General features: G+C 39.0%; 1 protein-coding gene across 3 annotated transcripts in view; it reads left to right on the forward strand.

Annotated features, from left to right (window-relative positions):
* Positions 1 to 21,878, forward strand: part of slain2 (SLAIN motif family, member 2) — a 61,225-nt gene that overhangs the window by 33,869 nt on the left and 5,478 nt on the right. For 2 of the 3 annotated variants that reach the window (XM_048530751.2, XM_048530761.2), the window contains exons 3-7: positions 1,236 to 1,406; positions 5,804 to 5,965; positions 8,947 to 9,312; positions 14,515 to 14,658; positions 20,181 to 20,478. In XM_048530751.2, the coding sequence (XP_048386708.1) occupies positions 1,236 to 1,406; positions 5,804 to 5,965; positions 8,947 to 9,312; positions 14,515 to 14,658; positions 20,181 to 20,478 (1,141 nt within the window). The remainder of the gene's footprint in view (positions 1 to 1,235; positions 1,407 to 5,803; positions 5,966 to 8,946; positions 9,313 to 14,514; positions 14,659 to 20,180; positions 20,479 to 21,878) is intronic. The other variant, XM_048530772.2, reaches the window with a different exon arrangement.

Consider the following 21,878-nt stretch of genomic DNA (forward strand, 5'->3'; position numbering starts at 1 on the left):
ATGAGGTTAGAAGGTAGGAAATGGAGGTGCGACTTGAGGTGGGAGGAAGGGTTGGGTGAGAGGAAGAACAGGTTAGGGAGGCGGAGACAGGTTGGACTGGTTTTGGGGTGCAGTGTGGGGAGGGGACGAGCTGGGCTGGTTGTGTGATGCAGTGGGGGGAGGGGATGAACTGGGCTGGTTTTGGGATGTGCTGGGGGAAGGGGAGATTTTGAAGCTGGTGAAGTCCACATTGATACTATTGGGCTGCAGCGTTCGCAAGCGGAATATGAGTTGCTGTTTCTGCAACCTTCAGGTGGCATCATTGTGGCACTGCAGGAGGCCCATGATGGACATGTCTTCTAAAGAACGGGAGGGGGAGTTAAAATGGTTCGTGACTGGGAGGTGCAGTTGTCTATTGTGAACCGAGCAGAGGTGTTCTGCAAAGCAGTCCCCAAGCCTCCGCTTGGTTTCTCCAATGTGTGACTTCCTCTCCCCACCCCCCTCTCTGAAGGGTCTCGGCCCGAAACATCAGCTTTTGTGCTCCTGAGATGGTGCTTGGCCTGTTGTGTTCATCCAGCTCCACACTTCATTATCTTGGATTCTCCCGCATCTGCAGTTCCCATTATTTTGATACAATTCTTTCCAACATCCTGTTTGTTGTTGTTAGATTTCTAACATCTGCAATATTTTACTTCTGTTTTAGTTCAGGATTCATAAGGATTACACTCCAAACCTGTGAATTCACAATGTTCAAAATTGCAAAGCCCTCTCCCAACCTTCAGAACCCTAGTTACCTGTGGAGGTACAATGGGCCCTGTAACTCATTGAAATACATGTGAGATCCAGTTACAGGCCTGCCACATGTTATTGTAGAGTATCCCGTTTATAAACTACTGGGTATGTGCAGGAAAAAGCAAGTTTACAAGTGTCTGTTTAACTTCTGAACTTCAGTTCATTGTGATTCCTTTCCTAACTTGTATCCTTTTCTTTGAACTACTTTGCTTCCAACCCACTTCTTTGACATAGTTCCTCATCACATCCTGATTTTCATCTGATGGGCTTTGTGAATAATCAGTTGATTGGGCCTGTTATCCATGCTGATCAGTTTTTCAAATTTTATCGGTATTTATGTTGAAAATGCTGTAATGACATGAGGAAGGTGACATTGCCGCAAAATTTTTTGGCTAATTTCAGATGTATTATAATTCTATTATATATCACTTTTGGGACAACATCACTTGTTTTATACGTTTCAGAGAGCAAAAGGCGGAGTCTGTACAGTAGTTCTTTCTATCCTGCTGCTTACCCAAGTTCATTCAGCCCAAGTGGAGGCAGCAGTCCCTATGGCAGTGGCTTCAGTTCCCCGTCCTCAACGCCAGTCCGATCTACACCCCTCGTGAAACAGTTGATCACATCTGGAAGTGCAGGTACAGTGACCTTCTGATTTCAGCCATTGTTAAATAGTTTCATTATAGTGCATGTGTTATTGCTTATCAACTTTGCTTAACAATGACAGCCCAAAATTTGTGGTATCTGCAGGAAAATTTGATTTTAATATAGTTAGTTGCAGAAAAGCTTTAAAACTTTTTGTAAATTTTTATTTACCTGAAGGTGGTTTACCTGAAAGCACTAGACCAGTAATTTCGAGACAGCTGGCTGACGTAATTTTACTTAACCACAGCAGTAAGATTGAGTGATGAGCAGTGTTACAATATCGGTGTGCATTTTCCTGTAGAGAAAATGTATTATTTTGTTAATCTTTTCAAATACTAAGTATAGATTACTTTAATCTTACCACAGTAATCTGATGGGAAAAACGTATTGTATAACTGTTGGAATCATTTCTCCCCTCTTCTCCAAATGTTGCAAATGTCGCATATTCCAAGTCGTGTACCCAATATCGCAGGGTCACATTCCTGTCTGGTCATTGTGGGATCGTGTTCAAAGAACCAAATGACTGAGATTAGTGAGTGTGGGGAGGAACCGCCTCCTTATCGTACATTTGCAGCAGCACTATGTGAGGCAAAAGTAAAATCCCAAATTCATAGCTCAAAAGTAGCCTCTTTTATATAGAGTTTGTGCATATGCCAACATTCTAACACCTTGAGTGCTAAGCAATGGCTATTGTACAGAAAACTGTCCTGCAGGAAATCGGAGATGGTCTAAACATTTGCTAATTGTTAGTGGTTATTATAGTGAGATTAGAGTGCCTCTCCGGTTTGTCCTTGCATAATTCAAGTCTTGTTATTCCCAAAATTAGAATGTTGTTAAAAGGTATCTATGTTAAATAAAAGTTTGGATTTCTATCAATTGTGGCTGTCTGACTAATACCTCAGGCCCATAAAATTTCAAATAAAGAAAAGTAGCCTATGAAACAGTGGAAGATGATTTTGAAATTCGATTGTCCGATACAATTTTTGATAAGTTAACTAAAATGAACCAAGGCAAAAAATAAGGCTGATGTGTTCAGCCCATCTTCTTCAACAGAAATGTTGCAAACCTATTTTGTATTGAAACAATTGCGTCAAACAGAATGCTCAGAAACTGAATCTAAAGCAATACTTGAGCATTTGATAAACAAAATATGAATGTTTTGTTTCATATTGAGGTAATAACTTCAAATACCAACTGCTCAGGAATGTATAATGGTCCATCAGCTTGTAGTATTGTAATGACATTTGACAAGTAGCTCTCTGAATTCTAATGGCAGGTGGTGAGTATTGGGGAAACTCAGTTTAAAATATTAAAACATTTTTTATTGGCCAGGATCAAATAAAGATGGAGCCAAATTCTGCCAAACATGTTGTATATGTCAGATAATGAGAAAACCCCAACCCTTAATTAAAACTGTAAGCTGAATTCTGTTATCAACTTGTGGAGAATTGTTTATCAGTCTTAATATATTATGTGAGGTCTCTGCCTAAATGGGCATCTATTTCTTTTTACGATTATGAACGTTTCTGCAAGATTTCCTGAAACAATGCCTTGAGGAAAACTAGTTCAGTTTTAGTTCACAAGATATGGATTACTTTGGTTTATATTAGTTTCGTGGGTGGAGAGGGCACAGTTTTAGTTTAATAGAAACACAATATACATGAGCAAAGGAATCAAGGCAGAAGGAGTTCAGGCAGATCGAGTTGCAAGGGAGTAAGGTGAGGCTGCGTGGCCTTTGGTTTAATACTAAGTATTATAGGTAAGGCAGATGAGTGACGCGTGTGGATTGACATGTGGAATTGCAGTGTTGCCATCAGATGTGGTTGAGAGAGGGGCAGGGCATGAACTCAACAGTCTGAGGTATAGGATATTCAGGCAGGACAGGGGACAGCATTAAAGAAGATGTGGTGTCGCATTGTTTGATAAGGAGTCAGTTATTCCAGTAAAAGAGGGATGATATCTTGAAAGATCATCAATTGAGGATTTGTGGGTAGAGGTTAGGAATAAAAAAAAGGCAGTCACATTGTCAGGGTTCTTTGTGGAACCCCCCCCCCCCCCCCCCAAAACAGTCACCGGGGAATAGAGGAGCAAATATGTAGACAATTTGTTGGGGTGTGTAAAAATATTAAAAGGGTAATTATTTTTGGGATTTCAACTTCTCAATCAAATTGAGATGTTCATAATGTAAAGGGTTCAGAGGGAGCATATTATTTGAAATATATTCAGGAGGTATTTTTGAACTGACATGGAGAAGGTCCTAGGAGGAAACACTGCAACGCTGGACCTAATTCTGGGGAATAAAGCTGGACAGGCCTTCGTGGTGGCAGTGGGAGAGCATTTGAGTGATAACAACCACAACACCATATTCATTGACATTTGTGATGTAAAAGGAAAAAGATGGTGTGCAAAAAAAGGTCTTTGGGGAAGGCAGATTTTTAAAATGAGGCAGGACTAAAGTACTGGGAACAACTACTTGTGGGCAAATCTACAGTTGAACAGTGTAGCAAGGGAGCATTAGAAAAAGAATTGGGGAGAATTCAGGCCCAAAGGGAGCAAGTCAGCAGAACCCCTAGATAAGCATAGAAAGCGCAGGGGGAAAGCTTACAACAGTTGGGAGAGCAAAGATGAATAAAACTGGGGCCAATCTCAAAATATTCTATACATATCAAGGGAAAGAAGTTCACCAGGGAAAAAGAAGTATCCATTAGGGACCAAGAGGATATTAATAGTGTGTTAAATACATCTGTCTTCACTTGGGGGGAGGAGGAGGAGGATATTGGTGCAATATTTGGAATGAGAAACTGAGAGTATCTCAAGAATGTTGACATAGTGGGGAGGTATTGGAGGTTTTGGTGCATCTTTGTCTGTATGTGATGCCAAATTCAAAGGTGATTAAAAGGCATTTAGCATGCTTGCCTTCATTGCTCAATCTTTTGAGTATAGGAGCTGGAAAGTCATGTTGATGTTGTATAGGACATTGGTGAGGCCTCTTCTGGAGTACAGCTTCCAGCTCTGTTTGCCAATTTGTGGGAAACATATTATTAAGTCGGTGAGGGTTCGGAAGTGACTTGCCAGGATGTTGCTGGGTATGGAAGGTTCGAGTCATGAAGAAGGGCTGGATAGGCTGGGACTTTTTTTTTCACGCACTGGAGTGTAGATGTATGAGATGTGATCTTGTAGAAGTTTATAAAATCATGAGGGGTATAAATAGTCTTAATGGTAGTCGTCTTTTCCCTGGGGCAAGGGATTTCAAGACAACGGGGCACGTTTTTAAGATGGGAGGAGAGAGATTTTGAAAATTACATGAGGGGCAATTATTTTTACATAGAGGGTGGTTCGCATATGCAGTGAACTTCCGGAGAAAGTAGTGGATGTGAGCACAATTGCAATATTTTAAAAGTCATTTGACTAAGTGTATGTGAATAGGTAACTTTGGAGGGATATGGGTCAGGAAGAGGCAAGTGGGACTAGTTTAGTTTAGGATTATGTTCGGCAAGGACTGGTTGGACTGAGGTGTCTCTTTCTGTGCTATATGACTCTATGGATAAATCCCAGATTACTGTGGGAGATGAGAAAAGAAATGACAGGGGCTCTGACCCAAATTTTGAATTCCTGTCTGCTCACAGGGGAGGTGCCAGAGCCCTAGAGTGCAGCTAAGCTGGTTCTACTTTTCAAGAAGGGTGGTGAGATGAATCAGGGACTTACTGACCAATGAGTTTCACATTAACGTACCATGAGAATCAATGCTGAGTTCTTTATTTTTCATGCAAGTAGCAAATCTAACAATGCTTTTTTAAAAAGGGAAAGAGGAAACAAACAGGTAGCCGCCTTCATGTCAGTGGTAGGGAAAATGCTGGAATCTGTTATAATGAATGTGATATTTCAGAAAATAATGCTGGGCTTGGGAAAATTCAATATGGATTTATGAAAGGGAAATTGTATTTAACAAACCTAAATGGTGGAGAAGGCCAAAGGGGCCAAATGGCCAACTCTTGTTTCCTATGTTATAACTGGCAGAGCAGCAGAATACCCCATATGCTGTGTCTATGAAGTTCATAATCATATACACTGCATTTGATTCGTGGCTAAATGGTTGCATAGCGTAGAAGGAGGGAGCTTGTCCCTTAACCTCTATAATCAGTGGAATGCATATCTGGTTTATATGATCTCTCCTCATAATTTAATCCATTGTGCAAAATGGTAGAAAGGTTAATTAGACATTGCTAAATAGGTAGGCTTCTTCCCTGACTCCCTGTTCCTGTATTGAATATTGTCATTACTTCATTGTCATTAGCAAAGCATTGTAACTGTTATCAGCTATAACAAATACAATGAATTGCAACTATATAGCAAAATGAAATTGGCAACTTGCTCCTGTTATTCATGTTAGGTCATTTTAAAAGTTCTGCTGATCAGAATCCTCCCATTAGCCCTCCATCGTCTGTGGATAGTGAACTAAGTGCTTCGGAAGTAGATGAAGATTCATTGGGATCTGGTTACAAGCTTGCTGACGTCACAGATGTACAAATCCTAGCTCGGATGCAGGAAGAAAGTAAGTATTGAACAAATATTAATTGTAAATTCTGCAAATCTTCAGTGTTTTTTAAGAGTTGTTAAATATAACAATGGTCCCAATGTGATGATTGCCTTCCAGCAACTTTAATGTAATGAAATCACTGAAAAGATGCATTTTGTGCAAACGTTCTATGTAAGAAACAATAAGAGTAGTTAGAGGTCAACAGCGTGGAAGAAGATCCATTGACTCTGCGCCAGTCAAAAACAAGCACCTAACTATTCTAATCCTCTTTTAGCACTTGGCTCATAGCCTTGAAAGTTTTAGCGTTGCAAGTACACATCTAAATACTACTCATGTTATGAAGGTTTCTGCCTCTACCACCCTTACAGGGTGAAAAGCGTTTCTTTGCATCCACACTAAACCACCTGCCCCGCATCTTAAATCTGTGTCCCCTTGTATGGAACTTTGAGTATTGCTGGAAAGATAAAAGACATTTTGTTGAAATGTTTCATCTCGCACACCTGAGAACATTTTGCAAGAATGCCAATTCAAGAGGAATGCAAAATGTCCATTACTGTATCCAACATTAGATGTGGTTTTGCAATTGAAGAACATAAGTTGAATAATTCTGAGTGTGCAAAAACTTACAGACCTATAATCAATTTAGGATCATTAGTCAGACTTGCAGAGCAGTGCGTTTAGAAATACTGGAAGCAGCCTTTGCAAATAAGTAGGACCCTTTTTTGCTTTTACAGAAAGAAGACCCGTACTGTTCCTGTTTCAACTAACCTATGACCAATTGCGTCTCACTGATGACTGTTTACTAATTTATTTCTTAAGGGAATGCCTTGACCAAAGCTTGGCTTTAACTGTCAATCAGCAGCATTGGATGCATTCTGCATGGCCATGTCTCTACCAGTCAGCGCACTCCTCATTCTTGAAAATTGTGCTGAATAGTGCAAGACAAAAACCTTCAACAAAATGCCTTTTTCTTCTGGCAGTACTCAAATGTTAAGTAATAATTTTCTGTTTTTATTCTCTTAAATTACTTCCTTTGTTGCCTTTTGGTACTGCTGTTTGGTAGTTCTTCAACATTCTTGCTGCAGACCGCACACGTCAGTGGATGAGTTGAATGAACTTGATATAAGTGCTCTCTCTGTGAGAATTTGTTATCTGGTATTATATGCCAAGACACCTCAATTTTTAAACAAAATTGAATAAAATATTGATCAGTAATAATTTTCATTTATCATGGCTTCACCATCATAAAACCTGTCCGATGAGCATTATTGGACAAAATTTGACACCCAGCCATGAAACGAGACATCCAAAGAGTGGATCAGAGACAGCAAGCCCCAAAAGCACTCCTTAAAGGAAGGATAAGTAGAAAGTTTAGGGAGGGAATTTCAAATTTTAATTCCTTTACATTGACACAACAACCACCAATAGCGGAGCTGGTTAAAAATTGGGAGATGTGGAAGAGACCAGAATTTGACGAATACTGATATTGAAGGAGAGGTGTAGGTTGGAGGTGCTAAGAGGTAGAGAGGGGAATACTCTATGACAGGATTTGAAATTAGTTTTCAGAATTTTAGATTTGAAGTGTTGCTGAACTGGGAACCAATGTACGTCAGTGAGTATAAGAGAGACAGGTGGTTCAGTTTAGGACATGGGGACCTGAGTTTTGGTTGAGCTCAAACTTCCAGAATATGGAGTCCCACCAGGAGAAGGTTAGAGTAGTCCATTTTAGAGGTAAGAACAACATGCAAAGTTTTACACAGAATAAGATTTGGATCTATTTTGAGGAGCAGCGAATTGGTTAAAAATTCATTCTTGAAATTGTCGCAGTACTTTGTGTTACCTTCTTCTAGCAACTTGTGATCTTTATATTTTAATCAGTGTAATTTATAACAACTGGTCCCTGAATTAAAATGAGTGTCTCGAATTAGATATTTCTCCCCACTTTGTATTCTCCAGTTAGTAAATTTGTTTTGTTTCAATTTCAAAGTTAGCACAAAATATAATTGGATTCTGTTGTGTCAAATTTACGACATGGATATTAAAGTACACCAATAGGCCCCGCAAGCCGCCTGTGCCATTCAGTGAGATCATGGCTGATCTATGGCCTAACTCCATATAACTGCCTTTGTCTGGTATCTCTAATACTTTTGCTTATAAAAATAAAAACCTGTCTCCAATTTAAAGTTAACAACTGATCCACCATCCACCAAAGAGAGCTACAAATCTCCACCCTCTGTGTGGAGAAGTGCTTCTTAATATCAACATGAGCGGGCTAGGTCTAATTCACAGACTGTGCCCCTAGCTGTAGAATCCCCAACCAGTGGCAATAGTTTATTATCTATCCTATCTTTTTCTGTATGACCAAATATCTTGAAGACTTTGAGATCACCCCGAACCTTCTAAGTTCTAGAGAAAACTGGTCTAATTTGTATAATGTTTCTTCATGACTTTACACCTGAAGTCCGGGTATCGTTCTTGAAAACCTACGTTGTACTCCCTGGAAGGCCAATATATCCTTCCTAAAGTTTGGTGGCCAGATCTGCTGTCAGTGCTCTAAGTGGGGTGTAACCAGGGTTTTGTGTAACTTCTGTGTCCTTATAATCCAGTCATCTAGATATAAAGGCTAACATTCCATCAGTTTTCTCTATTATTTCCCAGACTTGTTTGTGGCATTTTTCTCTTTGAACATCCACTGTATTTAACTTCATAACATCTACAAAGTACCCTGATCTGTCCTTTTTTTGGTCCAAAATGGATAATGTCACACTTGCTTACATTGAATTCCATCTGCTGCAATTTTGCCCACTCACCTAGTCTATGAATAATGAATTTGAAATGATGTGTTCTAGTACATTTAATCAGCACTTGTAACCTTGCAGAAAAAAATTCATACTAGTTCTTCAATTTTCAGAAATATCTTAATAGATAAAGTTTTAGTTTTGTTAATCCTCCTAATGCAATAATTCAGTTATTCTCTGTACTTTTATTGCTCTGAGGCCTCAGACAAGAATATGAAGCCAGTACCTCAAGACGTAGTTCAGGTTCTTCCTGCCATTCCCTGAGACGTGGCACGTTCAGTGATCAAGAGTTTGACGTTCAGAGTTTAGAAGATGAAGAGGAATGCATTCCTAACGCACCACATCCTCCTTTGACCCGATTCACTCCATCTCCACGGCACACCCCTCGAGCTTCGCCAAGGCACTCACCTCGGAACTCGCCACGTTCACGTTCTCCTGCTCGAAGCCTGGATTATGGGAGAGCATCTGTTTCACCGCAACCTATGATTAGTCGTCTACAGCAGCCTCGCCTTTCTTTGCAAGGCCATGCCACGGACCTCCAGTGTAATATTGTAAAAAATGAAGGTAAGTGACTGGCAGTAGAGTGATACTGAATTGAATCATAAATACTAAATTTATGATATAACTGCATTGATTTGTATTACGTCTGTAATAAGATGTAAATGACATCATTTTGGAGATGTATACGTTTTATTAGCTTTCCATATCAATGTACAATTATGGATAGGTTGATTGCTTTCCTTTTGTGAGGTGGGAGTTTCACTGGCAAAACCAATATTTGTTGGCAATTCCGAATTACACTTGAACTAGTGAGTAGTTTACTCTGCCCTTTGAGGGCATTTAAGAGTCAATGTCATTGCTGCAGTGGAGTGACGCGTAGGCCAGACAAGATGAGGATGGCAAATTTCCTTCTCTGAACCACATTGGTGAGTCAAATGGGTTTTTACAACGATTAATGATAGTTGCACTGGAGCCATCATGTAATATCACTGATACTTGCTGTATGTTCCAGGTTTATCAACTGAAGTTAAATACCAGATACCATAGTTGCATTTGAACCTATGCTCAGATCCATCAGTCTATGTCTCTAATTTACTAGATCAATGACATTACCACTACAAATATAATTTACATGTCCTGCATTTCAGTACAAAAATGTTATACTGGAAATAGTAGCCATTGTTTCTTAATAATCTTACTTTGAAAAATAATGAAAACCAGAATTTCCTAAACGCTGGTCTTGACCTTTGCAGAGGGGCAAAATATAGTCCAGTTTAGTCTGAAGTACTAATGAGATGAGCAGGTAGGTAATTTTTGGTGATTTTCAAGTTTTTTGTTTTCTGTTTCTAAACTCTGCAGTAGCTTAAGCTGGTACTGGGGAGCTGTAAGAGTTGCAATAAATTTATAATATTGCTGTGCTGCGTAATATAACTAAGAATAGTTGTTGTGATTAATATTTTTAAACTTAAGCAACTGATCAAAGCAACAAAGCAGAAAATATGTTGAAACTATATAGCGTGTGGGCACTTGTGGTCCTGAGCAATAACATGTGCATTACATTATTGGAGTTGAAGGGGCATCAGCTCTGTGTTGTTGAGCTGAGTTTTAAGTTGCAGACACTGTTGCATAAGGATACAGGAAAGTTACCTAAACGATTTAGTGAATACAGTCATATCAGTTGGGTTAGGTAGTTCAGATTTGATCGAGTGTGACTATGAGAGGTTATGGGGATCCAGAAGACGCCAGCAGAGAAACCTCAGCAGTTGTCTAAGTGTCTGTGTTCTGACAGTGAAGACAAGATATGGTGAGAATGAGCAAACTAACCACAGCACCATGCTACAGGGAGCCATTCAAATGCACGTGGTAAATAAATGCAGCTCCTAATCCGGAGTAGCATAGCCAATAGGAGACCAGAATATATATCCTGAAGGCTGTAGTACCTGCCTGCTGCATGTTTATGGTGAGAGCAGTAGCCTGCAGTTTTTCATGGTCCACAAGAATACCAGTGACAAAAATAGGAAAAAGAAAAGAATTGTACAGAGTGAGATATGGCATATGGCAGCTAGGAACTAAATTTAAAATCAGAACCTCCCAATGGTAATGATCTCTGGATTACTACCCAAGCCATGAACGAATTGGCATTGGTATTTTTAAAAAAAAGGTCAGTCGAATTGTGGCTAGTACTGATTTGGGAGAAATTTGGTTTTATTTTGTGGGATCCTAGTAACAGTCCTGCGAGAAAGAGGAAACTGCAAGTTTGGGATGTGTAGGAGCAGTTTTCCCAACCAAGGAGAGAGACTCGGGAGTCGGGCAGGATTTGGGTAAGTGGACGATATTGTTCAAGCAGAAATTGGTTTATGCAGGGAGAGGGCCAAAGGATCTTCCCTGAATCTGGCTTCGGAAGATAGCTCATTGACACATCTGCTTTTAGAAAAAATACAGCATTTTTATACAATAATCAAATACGACATATTTACTGTCCTTCCCCTTATCCACACACCCAATCTCATGGGACATCCAATCAATGATGTGCACTTCTACAGACAGCCCCAGGTTCCCATGGTCTTATGGTATTAGCTAGGCATTGTAATCTCTAGGTCTTGGGATCTTCCTATGCATCCTGCTCATTCACATTCTAAAAGTTTAATGGCTGTACTCCTTCGGGTTTTTCTCAGGCTTGTTTATCTGTAAGGACAGCTCGAATTCTATTACCCATTATATTTTGGTGCTGTCTTTTATCACATTCAGTTACTCCTTTTATTTTCCCACTGTCTGGATTGCATAATGTAAAAGTAAAAAGTCAGTTAGTTTTAACTAATTGCTATAAGGTTAACTTCTGTTATAAAGTTAATTATAAGTGTAACGTTATATAATACTTTTACTGTTAGCATTTTGTGATTTATGGGTTGTAAGCAATCTATCTTGTTCAGGGCATAGGAGAAATTATCTCCTAAAGCTAGTTAACCTTCACATCTAACCTTAAAGGTTTTCTAAGGCTTGTATTATATTCTGGTTATGTTTTGAAACCAACTTCTATGATTAGAGCATTTTTAGCTAAAACTATTTAATATTGCTGATACCTTAAGAGGCAACTGTGTACAATGAAATAACTTTAGCTATTATTCTTTCAGTGCTCAAGGACCTAATCTAATACCTAATGTTATTCATTTACTGGGACAATCATCCTTTCATTTAATAAAGCTGAAATTGCTCATTTATCTGTCCTAGGGCATCCATTTATCAGAACTGTCCCGAATGGGAACATACAGCCGCCTTTTATTGACCTTCTAGCAGCTCTGTTCAAAGGTACCATTGTGTTTCACAGTGTGAGCAGGCTGCTTAGTTTTGGTCTGCTTTTGTCTGCCATCTTGTAAGCAGGCATGGGCGGCTTAGTGTGGTCAGGTAAAAGCCAACTTGCATAGCCAGGTACAAGTCACACCTACAAATGGCTTGACCTGCATCATGCTGGGTCCACGATCCTGGTGACTTGCATAACTGAGTCCATAAGCAGGACTTTGAACTAAGTGGCCATGGGAAGTGGTGATTTGAGAAGTTAAAAAGCACGGACAAAGCAATAGTGCAGTGTAGAAATGGGAGTCCAGGTAGTTCTGCTATAAACATGTGTTTCGTTAACTCAAATTGGCTGCAACACCATTGATGAATAGTCGATGATGTGAACTTTCTGCTGTACAGGTGTAGCAATTTTCTATAGCGATTTCCCTATAACATGAACTTCTGTGGTGATTTTTCTGTCGCGTGAGGTTACGTAAGAATGCAACAATCGTGGTATAGGAGAACTACCTGCAATAAATGCCATTAATGTGACAGGAAGGAAGATCATGCAGCATAAGAGTGCCCAGCAAATAAGATGAGAGTGGGGTTAACAATGGTAAAAGGCAAAGTTAAAAATGCTTCGCCTGAATACTGAGCATTCTTTTATGCTTTAATTTGTTCATGAGATATAGGTGCGTCTAGATAGGCCAGCATTTTTATTGACTCTCCCCAGTTGTTCTGAAGCAGGTGTTAGTGAGGTGCAGTCCTTGTGGGAGCATCTAGAATGCTGTTAGGGAGGGAGTTCCTGGATTTTGACCCATCGATAGCAAAGGAACAGTGATACGGTTCCAAGTCAAGGTGAGTATATGGCTTGGATGGGACCTTGAAGGCACTGGCATTCCCATTTATCTGCTGCCCTTTTCCATCTAGATGGACACAAGTTTCCATTGTGCTGGCCAAGGAACTTCCAATTATTGCAGAGCTTCTGACAGATGGTACAGTACCGAGAGTCATTAGCAAGAGGAATGATAATTGAAGGTCATGACAGGGATGCCAACCAAGGAGAATGCTTTGTCCTGGATGGTGTGACACTTCTCAAGTATTGTTGGATCTGTACCATCCAAACTAGTGGGGAGTTTTCCAGAAAACTCCTGTTTTGCACCTTGTGGATGGTGGACTGACACTAGCAAGTCAGGCGGTCAGTTAATGGACACAGAATGTCTAGTCTCTGATATGATGATGTAACCACAGTATTGATTTGGCTAGTCCAATCCAGTTTCTGATTAATGCAATTGTTAATGAAAAGCTGAAACTGAAGCCTTAAATTGAAGGTAACTACAAGGGTACGGAGACAGAGTTGGCTAAAGTGGAATGGAAAATAAGTTAATAAGTGAGACAGTTGAGACATTCCAGTACGCAAATGTATTTTCCATTGAGAGTACACCCTTCTCATGGAGTATATTTATGGCTATCAAAGGAAGCTCAGAATTATATTAAATGGAAAGGAAATACAAACAACACTGCAGAGATTAAATGTAGTCCAGAATTGAAATTGATATCAATGACAAGACCATTGTTTTCATCTCCTTACTTGAGCATATTTGCATTGGAAGGAGTACAGAGAAGGTTCATTTAGTTAATTCCTGGGATGAAAGGATTGTCAAGAAAGAAATGTTAAGCAGGGTTGGCCTAAACTCATGAGATTGTAGAAGGGTTAGAGGTGACCTTGATACAAAGGACTCTGAAAATGCTTGACAGAATAGATGATAGGCAATATTTCCTTTTGTGGTGAAATCTGGAACTGGAACCACAAATTAAGAATAATGGGTCTCCCATTTAAGCTGGAGATGAGGAATTTCTTCTGTCAATAGTCCTTGCTTTCTGTTGCAAAAAAAATGCCAACAGAGCCTTGATAATTTATTATCTTCAAAACTGAGGAATGCTGAAGTCTCCAAGTGTTTCTTTTATCAACAATAAATTAATCAATATGCCATCAATTTCTTTTGCTAGAACATAGCCAACTATTTGTAACAGTGCTAAAGGAGAAAAGCTTTTCAACTTGAATTAATTGTAAATGCTAACTGTTGTTTGGTACCTATAATCATCTTATAAACACATTTTTTATTTCTTTCCATTGGTTAAAATCTTAACATTTGAATTTTGTTCAGTTTTTCTTCTGTAGAAAAAATTTGTTCTATGAAATATCAATAACTGACATTGATAGTGTTAATCGTGGTATGACATTATTTGCTCAATACAAATTTAGGATAAAAAGATTTGGTGGGTTCTTTTTGCTGTTATCCACACAATGGAATTGCCATTAATTTCATTGTCTTTTAAAGTAAGTGCAAATTCTGCGTGGGTTTAAAAAAAGTTTTTCAGTATACAGGAAAAACATATTCACATAATTTCTTTGACATGTTTCGATTGCAAGCTCACTTTTGTTTTATTTAGGTGACTAACCTGCGTCATTTTATCTTTTTTCTATTGTAGAAAAGTTGAGACGTAGTCTTCCAAATCTATTCAGGACATCTAATATACAGTCAGCAGAGTCTGTTAAAAACAGTAGAAGTTGTGACTCAAATTTACAAGTGCCAAATGGGGGAATACCCCGAATTCAGCAACAAGCATCAGCGAGTAAGTCTAAATTAAAGTTGAAACAAGTTTATGCGTAGAGTTTCAAAAAACTTCCAACAAGGTTCTGTTTGATTATCTCAAGTAAGATCAAATCTTGTAAAATCAAGCAACAAGTAGTATAATGGCTCTAAAAGTAAACTGGATAGAAAATGGAAAATAGAGTGGGATTAAAGAGAGACTGGCAGAAGATAGGAAGCGATAGCCCGTAAGGATTGATACCACTATTCATTTGTTCATGAATTGTGGGGACTGAATAGTATCTATTGCCCGGAACTATCCAGTAGCAATGAAAGAAATTTTAGGGCATATGTGGCTGATCTCTGATTGCCCTTGAACCAAGTGATGAGCTTGCTAAGTTATTTCAGAAGGCTGTTAAAAGTCAATAACATTGGAATCATATTTAAGCCAGTATATATTATTGAACCAGATAATTTATTATAACAATTGACAATGGTTACATGATCACCACTAGGCGAACTTTTTATTCCAGCTATTTTTAAATTAAACTCAAATTTCACATTGATCATAGTGGGATTTAAACCCATGCCCCCAGAACATTATTCTGGGGTTTTGGATTACTAGCCCAATGACATTACCACTATACCACCACCTCCACATTCACTACAGTCATGATTGTTCACCTTCTGGGAGCAGTTTAGAATTTAGCATTGGATCACTAATGTCTAAGGGATTGATTGATTAAGAGGGGAATAAACAGTACTAAATAAGGAACATAAATGTAGACTGCAAGAGCTTCTGTAAATAAATAGAAACAAATTAATGAAGACAAATGTTGGAACCCTTAGTCTGAAATGGGAGAATTATGAAAGCAGTTAGACAACTACTTCAGTACTTTGGAGATAATGAGAACTTTAGTTTTGTCTTTACAGAAAAAGAAGCAAATAATTTCTCAGAAAAGTTAGGAAAGCAAGAGTCTATTGGAAAGGAAGAATCGGCTAAAATTAGTGTTTTGTTTTAATTGTGCTAGAGAAATTACAGGGACTGAAAGTGATTATTCAATCACCTACATTCAGGGATATTAGAACAGATGGCTATGGAGAAAGATGCATTGCCAGCACGTTCCAAAATTTTTCACATCCTCGAAGAGTCTTGTCAGATCTACTGGAGTTTTTTGAGGATGTAACTAGAAGAACTCAATAATGGAGAACTGGCAAATGTGTCTTTGGATGTTCCAAAAACTTGGATAATGTCCCACAAAAGTGCTTGTTACATGAAATCAAAGGTCAGAGGATTGGGTGATGTACTGGAAAGAATTAAGACTTGGCTCGTCAACAGCAAACAGAGTAGCAATAAATGGGTCTTTTTTTAGAGTGGAATGATGATCTGAGGTTTACTTCAGGGATCAGTGTTGGAGCCCCACCTGTTGACAATGTATACCAACAATTTGTTTGAGAGTGGGCACATACCATGGCGGATGCAGTACAATAAGGAGAATTATGAAGTTATCTAATTCAGTAGGAAAAACAGAATGGTAGAACATCATTTAATTGGTGATAGGTTGAGAAAGCTTGATGTACAAAGGAACTTGGATGTCTTTGCACACATGTCACTGAAAGCAACCATGCGGAAGCAACAAGCCATTGGGAAGGTAAATGTATGTATGCTGTCATTGCAAGAAGATTTGTGTGTAGGAGCAAAGATGTCTTCCTGCAACACTAAGACATTAGTGAGGCTACACCTGTAGTATTGTGTTCAGTTTAAATAACCTTACCAAAGAAAATATATTCGGCAAATTTTTTATTGGCTGACACCGATGGTACCAGGGTTGTGCCGATTAATCAAATATTCCAGATATTCAAGAGGTCCACATAATCAGCGTAAAAACACAAATAGTAACAGTGCTGGATGTATATACATCACTTGTACTTTATTTACATCTTAAGTTACTTAAATAATAAAGCAGCTTAAGTAAAAATTACAGTAGGTAGACTTCTCATTCGCACCCTGAACTGACTACTCGGACATTGTGATAATGTAATAAACTTTGTTGTATTTGAAGTGTTTCAATCTTAGTTTATTGAAGGTGTCGATTAAAACAAAGTTTACTATATTGCCATAAATGGATGCTGCAAAGGCTCACCAGACTGATTTCTGGGATGGCAGGTTTGTTGTATTTGGGGTGATTGTGTCATCTGGGCCTGTACTCACTGCAGTTTAGAAAAATGAGAGGGAATCTCATTAAATTTACAAAATTATGTCAGACCTTAAGAGACTGGTTGCAGGGACTATGTTTCCTCTAGCCATGTAATCCAGAACAAGAAGATCCAGGTCTTGGGATGTGGGGTATGCCTTTTCAGACTGAGAGGGGAGGAATTTCTCCTCACTCAGCATGGTGGACTTATGAAATTCTCTACTACAGAAAACTGAGGCTATGCCACTGAACATGTCTATGAGAAAAGTTTGTTATATTTCTGGAGGCAAAAGGAGAGAGAGCAGGATTATGGCAGGAGGTGAAAGATCAGCTGTGATTACGTCAAATGGCAGAGTGGGTTTGATGAGCTGAATGGCCTGCTCCTGTTTCCTATGATTGTAAATGATTGGGTCTCAAAAATCAGAGTTCAAAAATTGCAGGTGAAGCCAAATTATGGGATATAGTCAGTGCTGAGGAAAACTCCAACCAGGTTCTAGATGATATTAACTACTTGCAAAATGGGAGTGTAAATGGTAAATTAATTTCTGTATAGTTACGCAAGAATGCATTTCAATAAGAAACGTAAGGAGGCCACCTGCTCCTCGGAAGATGATAGCCTGAAAGAGGCAGAAGTATTAAAAAAAAGGTCCAGGAATCTAGATTCGCAAACTGTTCCAGGTTGCAACCAGTTTATCAAAGCCAAGCAGGGAAGTTGTATTCAATTTATAAGACTCTTGTTTATCCAGACTTATCCAAGAGTTTTTTTTTCCTCAGTTTGAGTCTCCATAATATTAATAGAATATATAAGCACAAAGAGGTGCACTGAAAGATTTAGAAGGTTGAAACCACAGCAGACATGATGCAAGCGCCTATAGTTAACACTAAGTAGAGTTGCTTTTCTCAAGAAAAGAGAAGTCAATGAGATGACTAATAGTATTTTTTTAAAGTTCTAAAGGTGTTTGATTAGGTGGACGGAGAACCCAAAACTCAGGACCATAATCATCATCATACAAACAATAAGGAACTCAAGAGAAATTACATTAATCGGGAGTATTGAGAATGTAGAATTCACAACCATGTGAATAGGGTGAGGAGAATAACATCTAACTAAGGGTAAAATCGAAGAGGGAGAGTCTAGAACTGATGTATATGTTGATGGGGTGTGATGAAATAGTCTGGCAACACTTATGTGGAGCAAAAACACAAACTTAGACTTGTTGAGCTAAACGACCTGTTAAAATCTATGTAATTGTATTAACAAGATAATATTCATGCCTCCTTTTCAGTAATTTAATGTAAAATACTAATTTCTGTTAGCGGCTCAGTGTTTAGCACTGCTGCCTCACAGCTACAGGGTGACCGTCTGTGTGGAGTTTGCAGGTTCTCCGTGTCTGCCTGGATTTCCTCCAACTTCCTTCCAAAGATGTGCAGGCTAGGTGGATTGGCCAACAGTGTTCAGGGATGTGTAGATCTAGGTAGGTTATGGGGGGGTGGGTCTGGGTGGGATGCTCTGAGGGTCAGTGTCGACTTGTTGGGCCAAAGGCCCAGTTTCTACACTGTAGGGATTCTATGATTTAATACATTTTAGTTGTGTGCATAAGTTTCACAGTGACTTTAGAAAATCTTAGTTCAAATTAATAACCAGCAACACTGACATCTAATGATGAGGAGGAAGCTTTCTGAGTAAACAAGCAAGTGCTAGATGGCTGCTAGCAAATTGAAAAGGTGAGGCAGTGGAGGGATTAGAGGCATAGAATTTTATGGTACCGAAGGAAGCCAATCATCCCATCATGACCATTACCAGCTCCTAAAAGAGCTGCCCAGCTAAGCTGAATCTCCTGTCCTATCTCCGTAGCACTCAAGTTCATCACTTTTCAATAATATTGAAACCTCCATGGAATTCTCCTTCCCCACTCTGCCAGGCAGCGTATTCTAAATCCTAACAACACTGATTAAAGATGTTTTCTGTCCTCTCAATCTTAGCTCTCTTGCTGGCAATCTTGAAATTGTGACCCTTACTTAAAAGCCATGTCAAGAACATCTTTCTTTGCATGGAGAGGTGTCCATGTTCTCCATTTCTTGTTCTGAGTGTTGTCATCAATCTACTATTGTACATGGAAGCAAGTAAATCCACCCTGAAAGTCCCCAAAACACACACAAAATTCAATCCTACAGGCAGCCAAGCTGGAAAGAGCCACCCCCATGAATAGAATGGACAGAATCCTTGAGATGCACCTCTTCCAATCACGGACTGTTTTTGTCCCATTTGTGTTGATTGAAGCAGCATGATGTACATAAATGGTGACTGGGAGCAAGGCTGGAGTTAGTGAGAATACTGAGGCCAGACGCCATGGCAGATTGGGAAGTGAAGCAGTTGGGTTGTGATGGGGAGCGTGATAGGTGCAAGCTAGGTTACTGGAGTTGGGAGTGAGACCTGAGAGCTAGCAAAAGATTGGTCACAAGGGTGGGAGGAGGAGCTATCCATTTTGCTTTCAGTCTAGCACAATCACTTTCTAGTTCACGCTTTCCTGTGTTTGCATTCTCACTTTAGTCCATGCACTCTCCCTCTGTCCCACTCAGCCTGTCCCACTGTTGCCACCTGGGGCTCCCACTCTGTCCCATCTGCACACTGTGGCTCTGAGGTTTACAAATAGAAAATTTATTAAAGAATGTACCTTCCATTTTCATTGTGATTTTGTCCCAACTGAATCTACCCTTTGGTGTATGATCCCCTGCCAAATGGTGATCACCTCATGTTAATCTTTGGTAGAATGTAAGATGGATATTGCTTGTTAATTTGTTTTCACTCTGCTTACAGAATTTTTGAATATTAAATAGATAGTGAGCTGTTTTGCTTTTTGACTTGATAAATTGAGATTAATGATTTGTTGTTCAAACCAGTGGAATCTTTTGGCTATATTCTGTTAGTAAGGATTTCTGATTCATAAATTTCACCTATTTTAAAGAAGAGGATTCTGGTCCCCAACCAGACCATGTCAAAGTTTGGAAGTCTGATCTGGAATATTATCTGCTCCCCACCCATCTGAATCATTTGCTTCAAATTGTTAACCAGAAATATGTCCTAATAGTATGATCATTTAGTATGTTTGACCACTTTTACGTCTGATAACAGTTACTGTGACATGAGTTATGGAAATCCACACTACTACCAGTGCTTCCTTTCTGTATTTACATGAGCTGTGGAATAATTGTGTTTGAAAATGTGTGCATTTTGGTAGGGTTTTTTCCACAAGTTTAGGTCTCACCTTCAAAGTGGTTATATAAACATTTACAAACTTAAAATATCAAAATTGTTGTAGAGTGAGTAGTCTAGCAGTATCTTCATGTAATATTTTATTTTCTTTTACAGTACCTTCTCCAAGTAAGCTCAGACTTCCTACCACGCCATCTCCATTAGCGCTCCGTCAGCCACTGAAAGCAATGGCCAATCCAGGGCCTGTCTCCACAAATTCTGCATCTAGCCACAACAGTTCTGGATCAGGGTCCTCTGTTCAGTCACTCAGTTCCCCAGTTCACACTGCTGCAGGTGGTGTTAATCCTAACAAAGGACAAGCTGCAGGGAGTCGGAGTGGCTTGCCTCGACCTAGTGCCTGTGCCGGAGGGGGAATACCAGTGCCTCGGAGTAAATTAGCACAGCCAGTTAGAAGGTAAGAGTTTAACAAACAGAACTCTTACTTTACATGAAGCAGAATTCTGACTCATACTAATCAAGGGAGTAAAGAACTGTATCAATTAATTATGTGAAAACCAAAAGATTATAGATTAAAACAAAATAACTGAATTAATTTTCCTTTATTTTTGTGTCAGTTCTTCTTCTTTGCAACATCTAAAAGATTTCAAGCTGCTTTAGAAATGTAGCCCACTGACATTTGAGATTTTTTTTCTTAAGCCTACTGTTTTGGAGTGAATCTTAGGTGCTTTTATTTGCTATCTTTCACCCATTTAAGATTAATAAAATTATGGGCTGTTTAAAGAGTTTTCCTCATTGTTACTTACTTCGACACAAAATGTACATCCGATCCACACAGGCCAGAGATTTTCCCATTTACATTTGAGACAGCTGAGATGCAGTAATCAGCTCCTCTGTCCTTGACGTAGAGAAAGTAGACTCTGGGAGGGTTCTTGTCCCTGTTTATTGGTTTCTAGCCAAAAGAGACACTTAATATGTCCTAGTGGTCAGGTAGCTTAACTATACTATCATCTTGCTTCGTACGTGGGAAGTTCACACTTAGTTTGTAGCCCCACACGAGAGAAAATGGCCCTTGTCAGGTGAAGTCAAAACCACCTTTCACAACAATTGTAGACGTTTGGTAGAATTCACTAGAAGATACAAGGTCAAATCTGCTTATGTTTAGCAAAGAATAGACTTGTATTGCCATTTTCATTACACCACAGCACTGGTGGAGGGAAGATCTGTGTTTGGGTTCCAAGAGACAATAAGTAACTCCTTGAGCGACATAGTGCTTTGTTTCTGTTTAAATTAGTGTTTTATTTGTGAATATTGCTTGTTCCATTGAAAATTGCATTCTTGAAAGTTTTCATCTCATTACTGCAGTTCTAAACAAGTTAGAATAATAATCCCACTCTTGCAGCTGAGAGGTTCTAAATATCAGAAAAGACTCAACTAATTTGATTTTGTAACGGAAAGAAAGCAGGGTGAGGAGTGGCCATCTTTTTAAACTGTTTTTTTCCAGGTAGACGTTAAGATGTCACTTTGTGGCAGTTTCAACACTGAGGATTATATATGTAAGCAAGGCACTAATAAGCCAAAAGGAATTCAGGAGGAACTTTATTACTTAAAGGGAGGAAATTAGAACATGCTTGCACAAGAAGGATTACATAGTTGTATTTAAAGTGAAAAGTGGGTTACTATTAAATTAAGAAAGCAAATAATTGCATTTGAAGCAATACAGAAGAGGTTCTCCTGTTTGATTCCTGATTTGAAAGTGTGGTCATAAAAGGAATGACAGGTTGGGTTTGTATTTATTGTAATTCAGAAGAATGCAAAGTGGTCATATTGAGACACACAAGAGCCTGAAAGAACCTG

The sequence above is a fragment of the Stegostoma tigrinum genome, chromosome 1 (assembly GCF_030684315.1).
Source record: "Stegostoma tigrinum isolate sSteTig4 chromosome 1, sSteTig4.hap1, whole genome shotgun sequence".
Taxonomy (NCBI): Eukaryota; Metazoa; Chordata; class Chondrichthyes; order Orectolobiformes; family Stegostomatidae; genus Stegostoma; species Stegostoma tigrinum.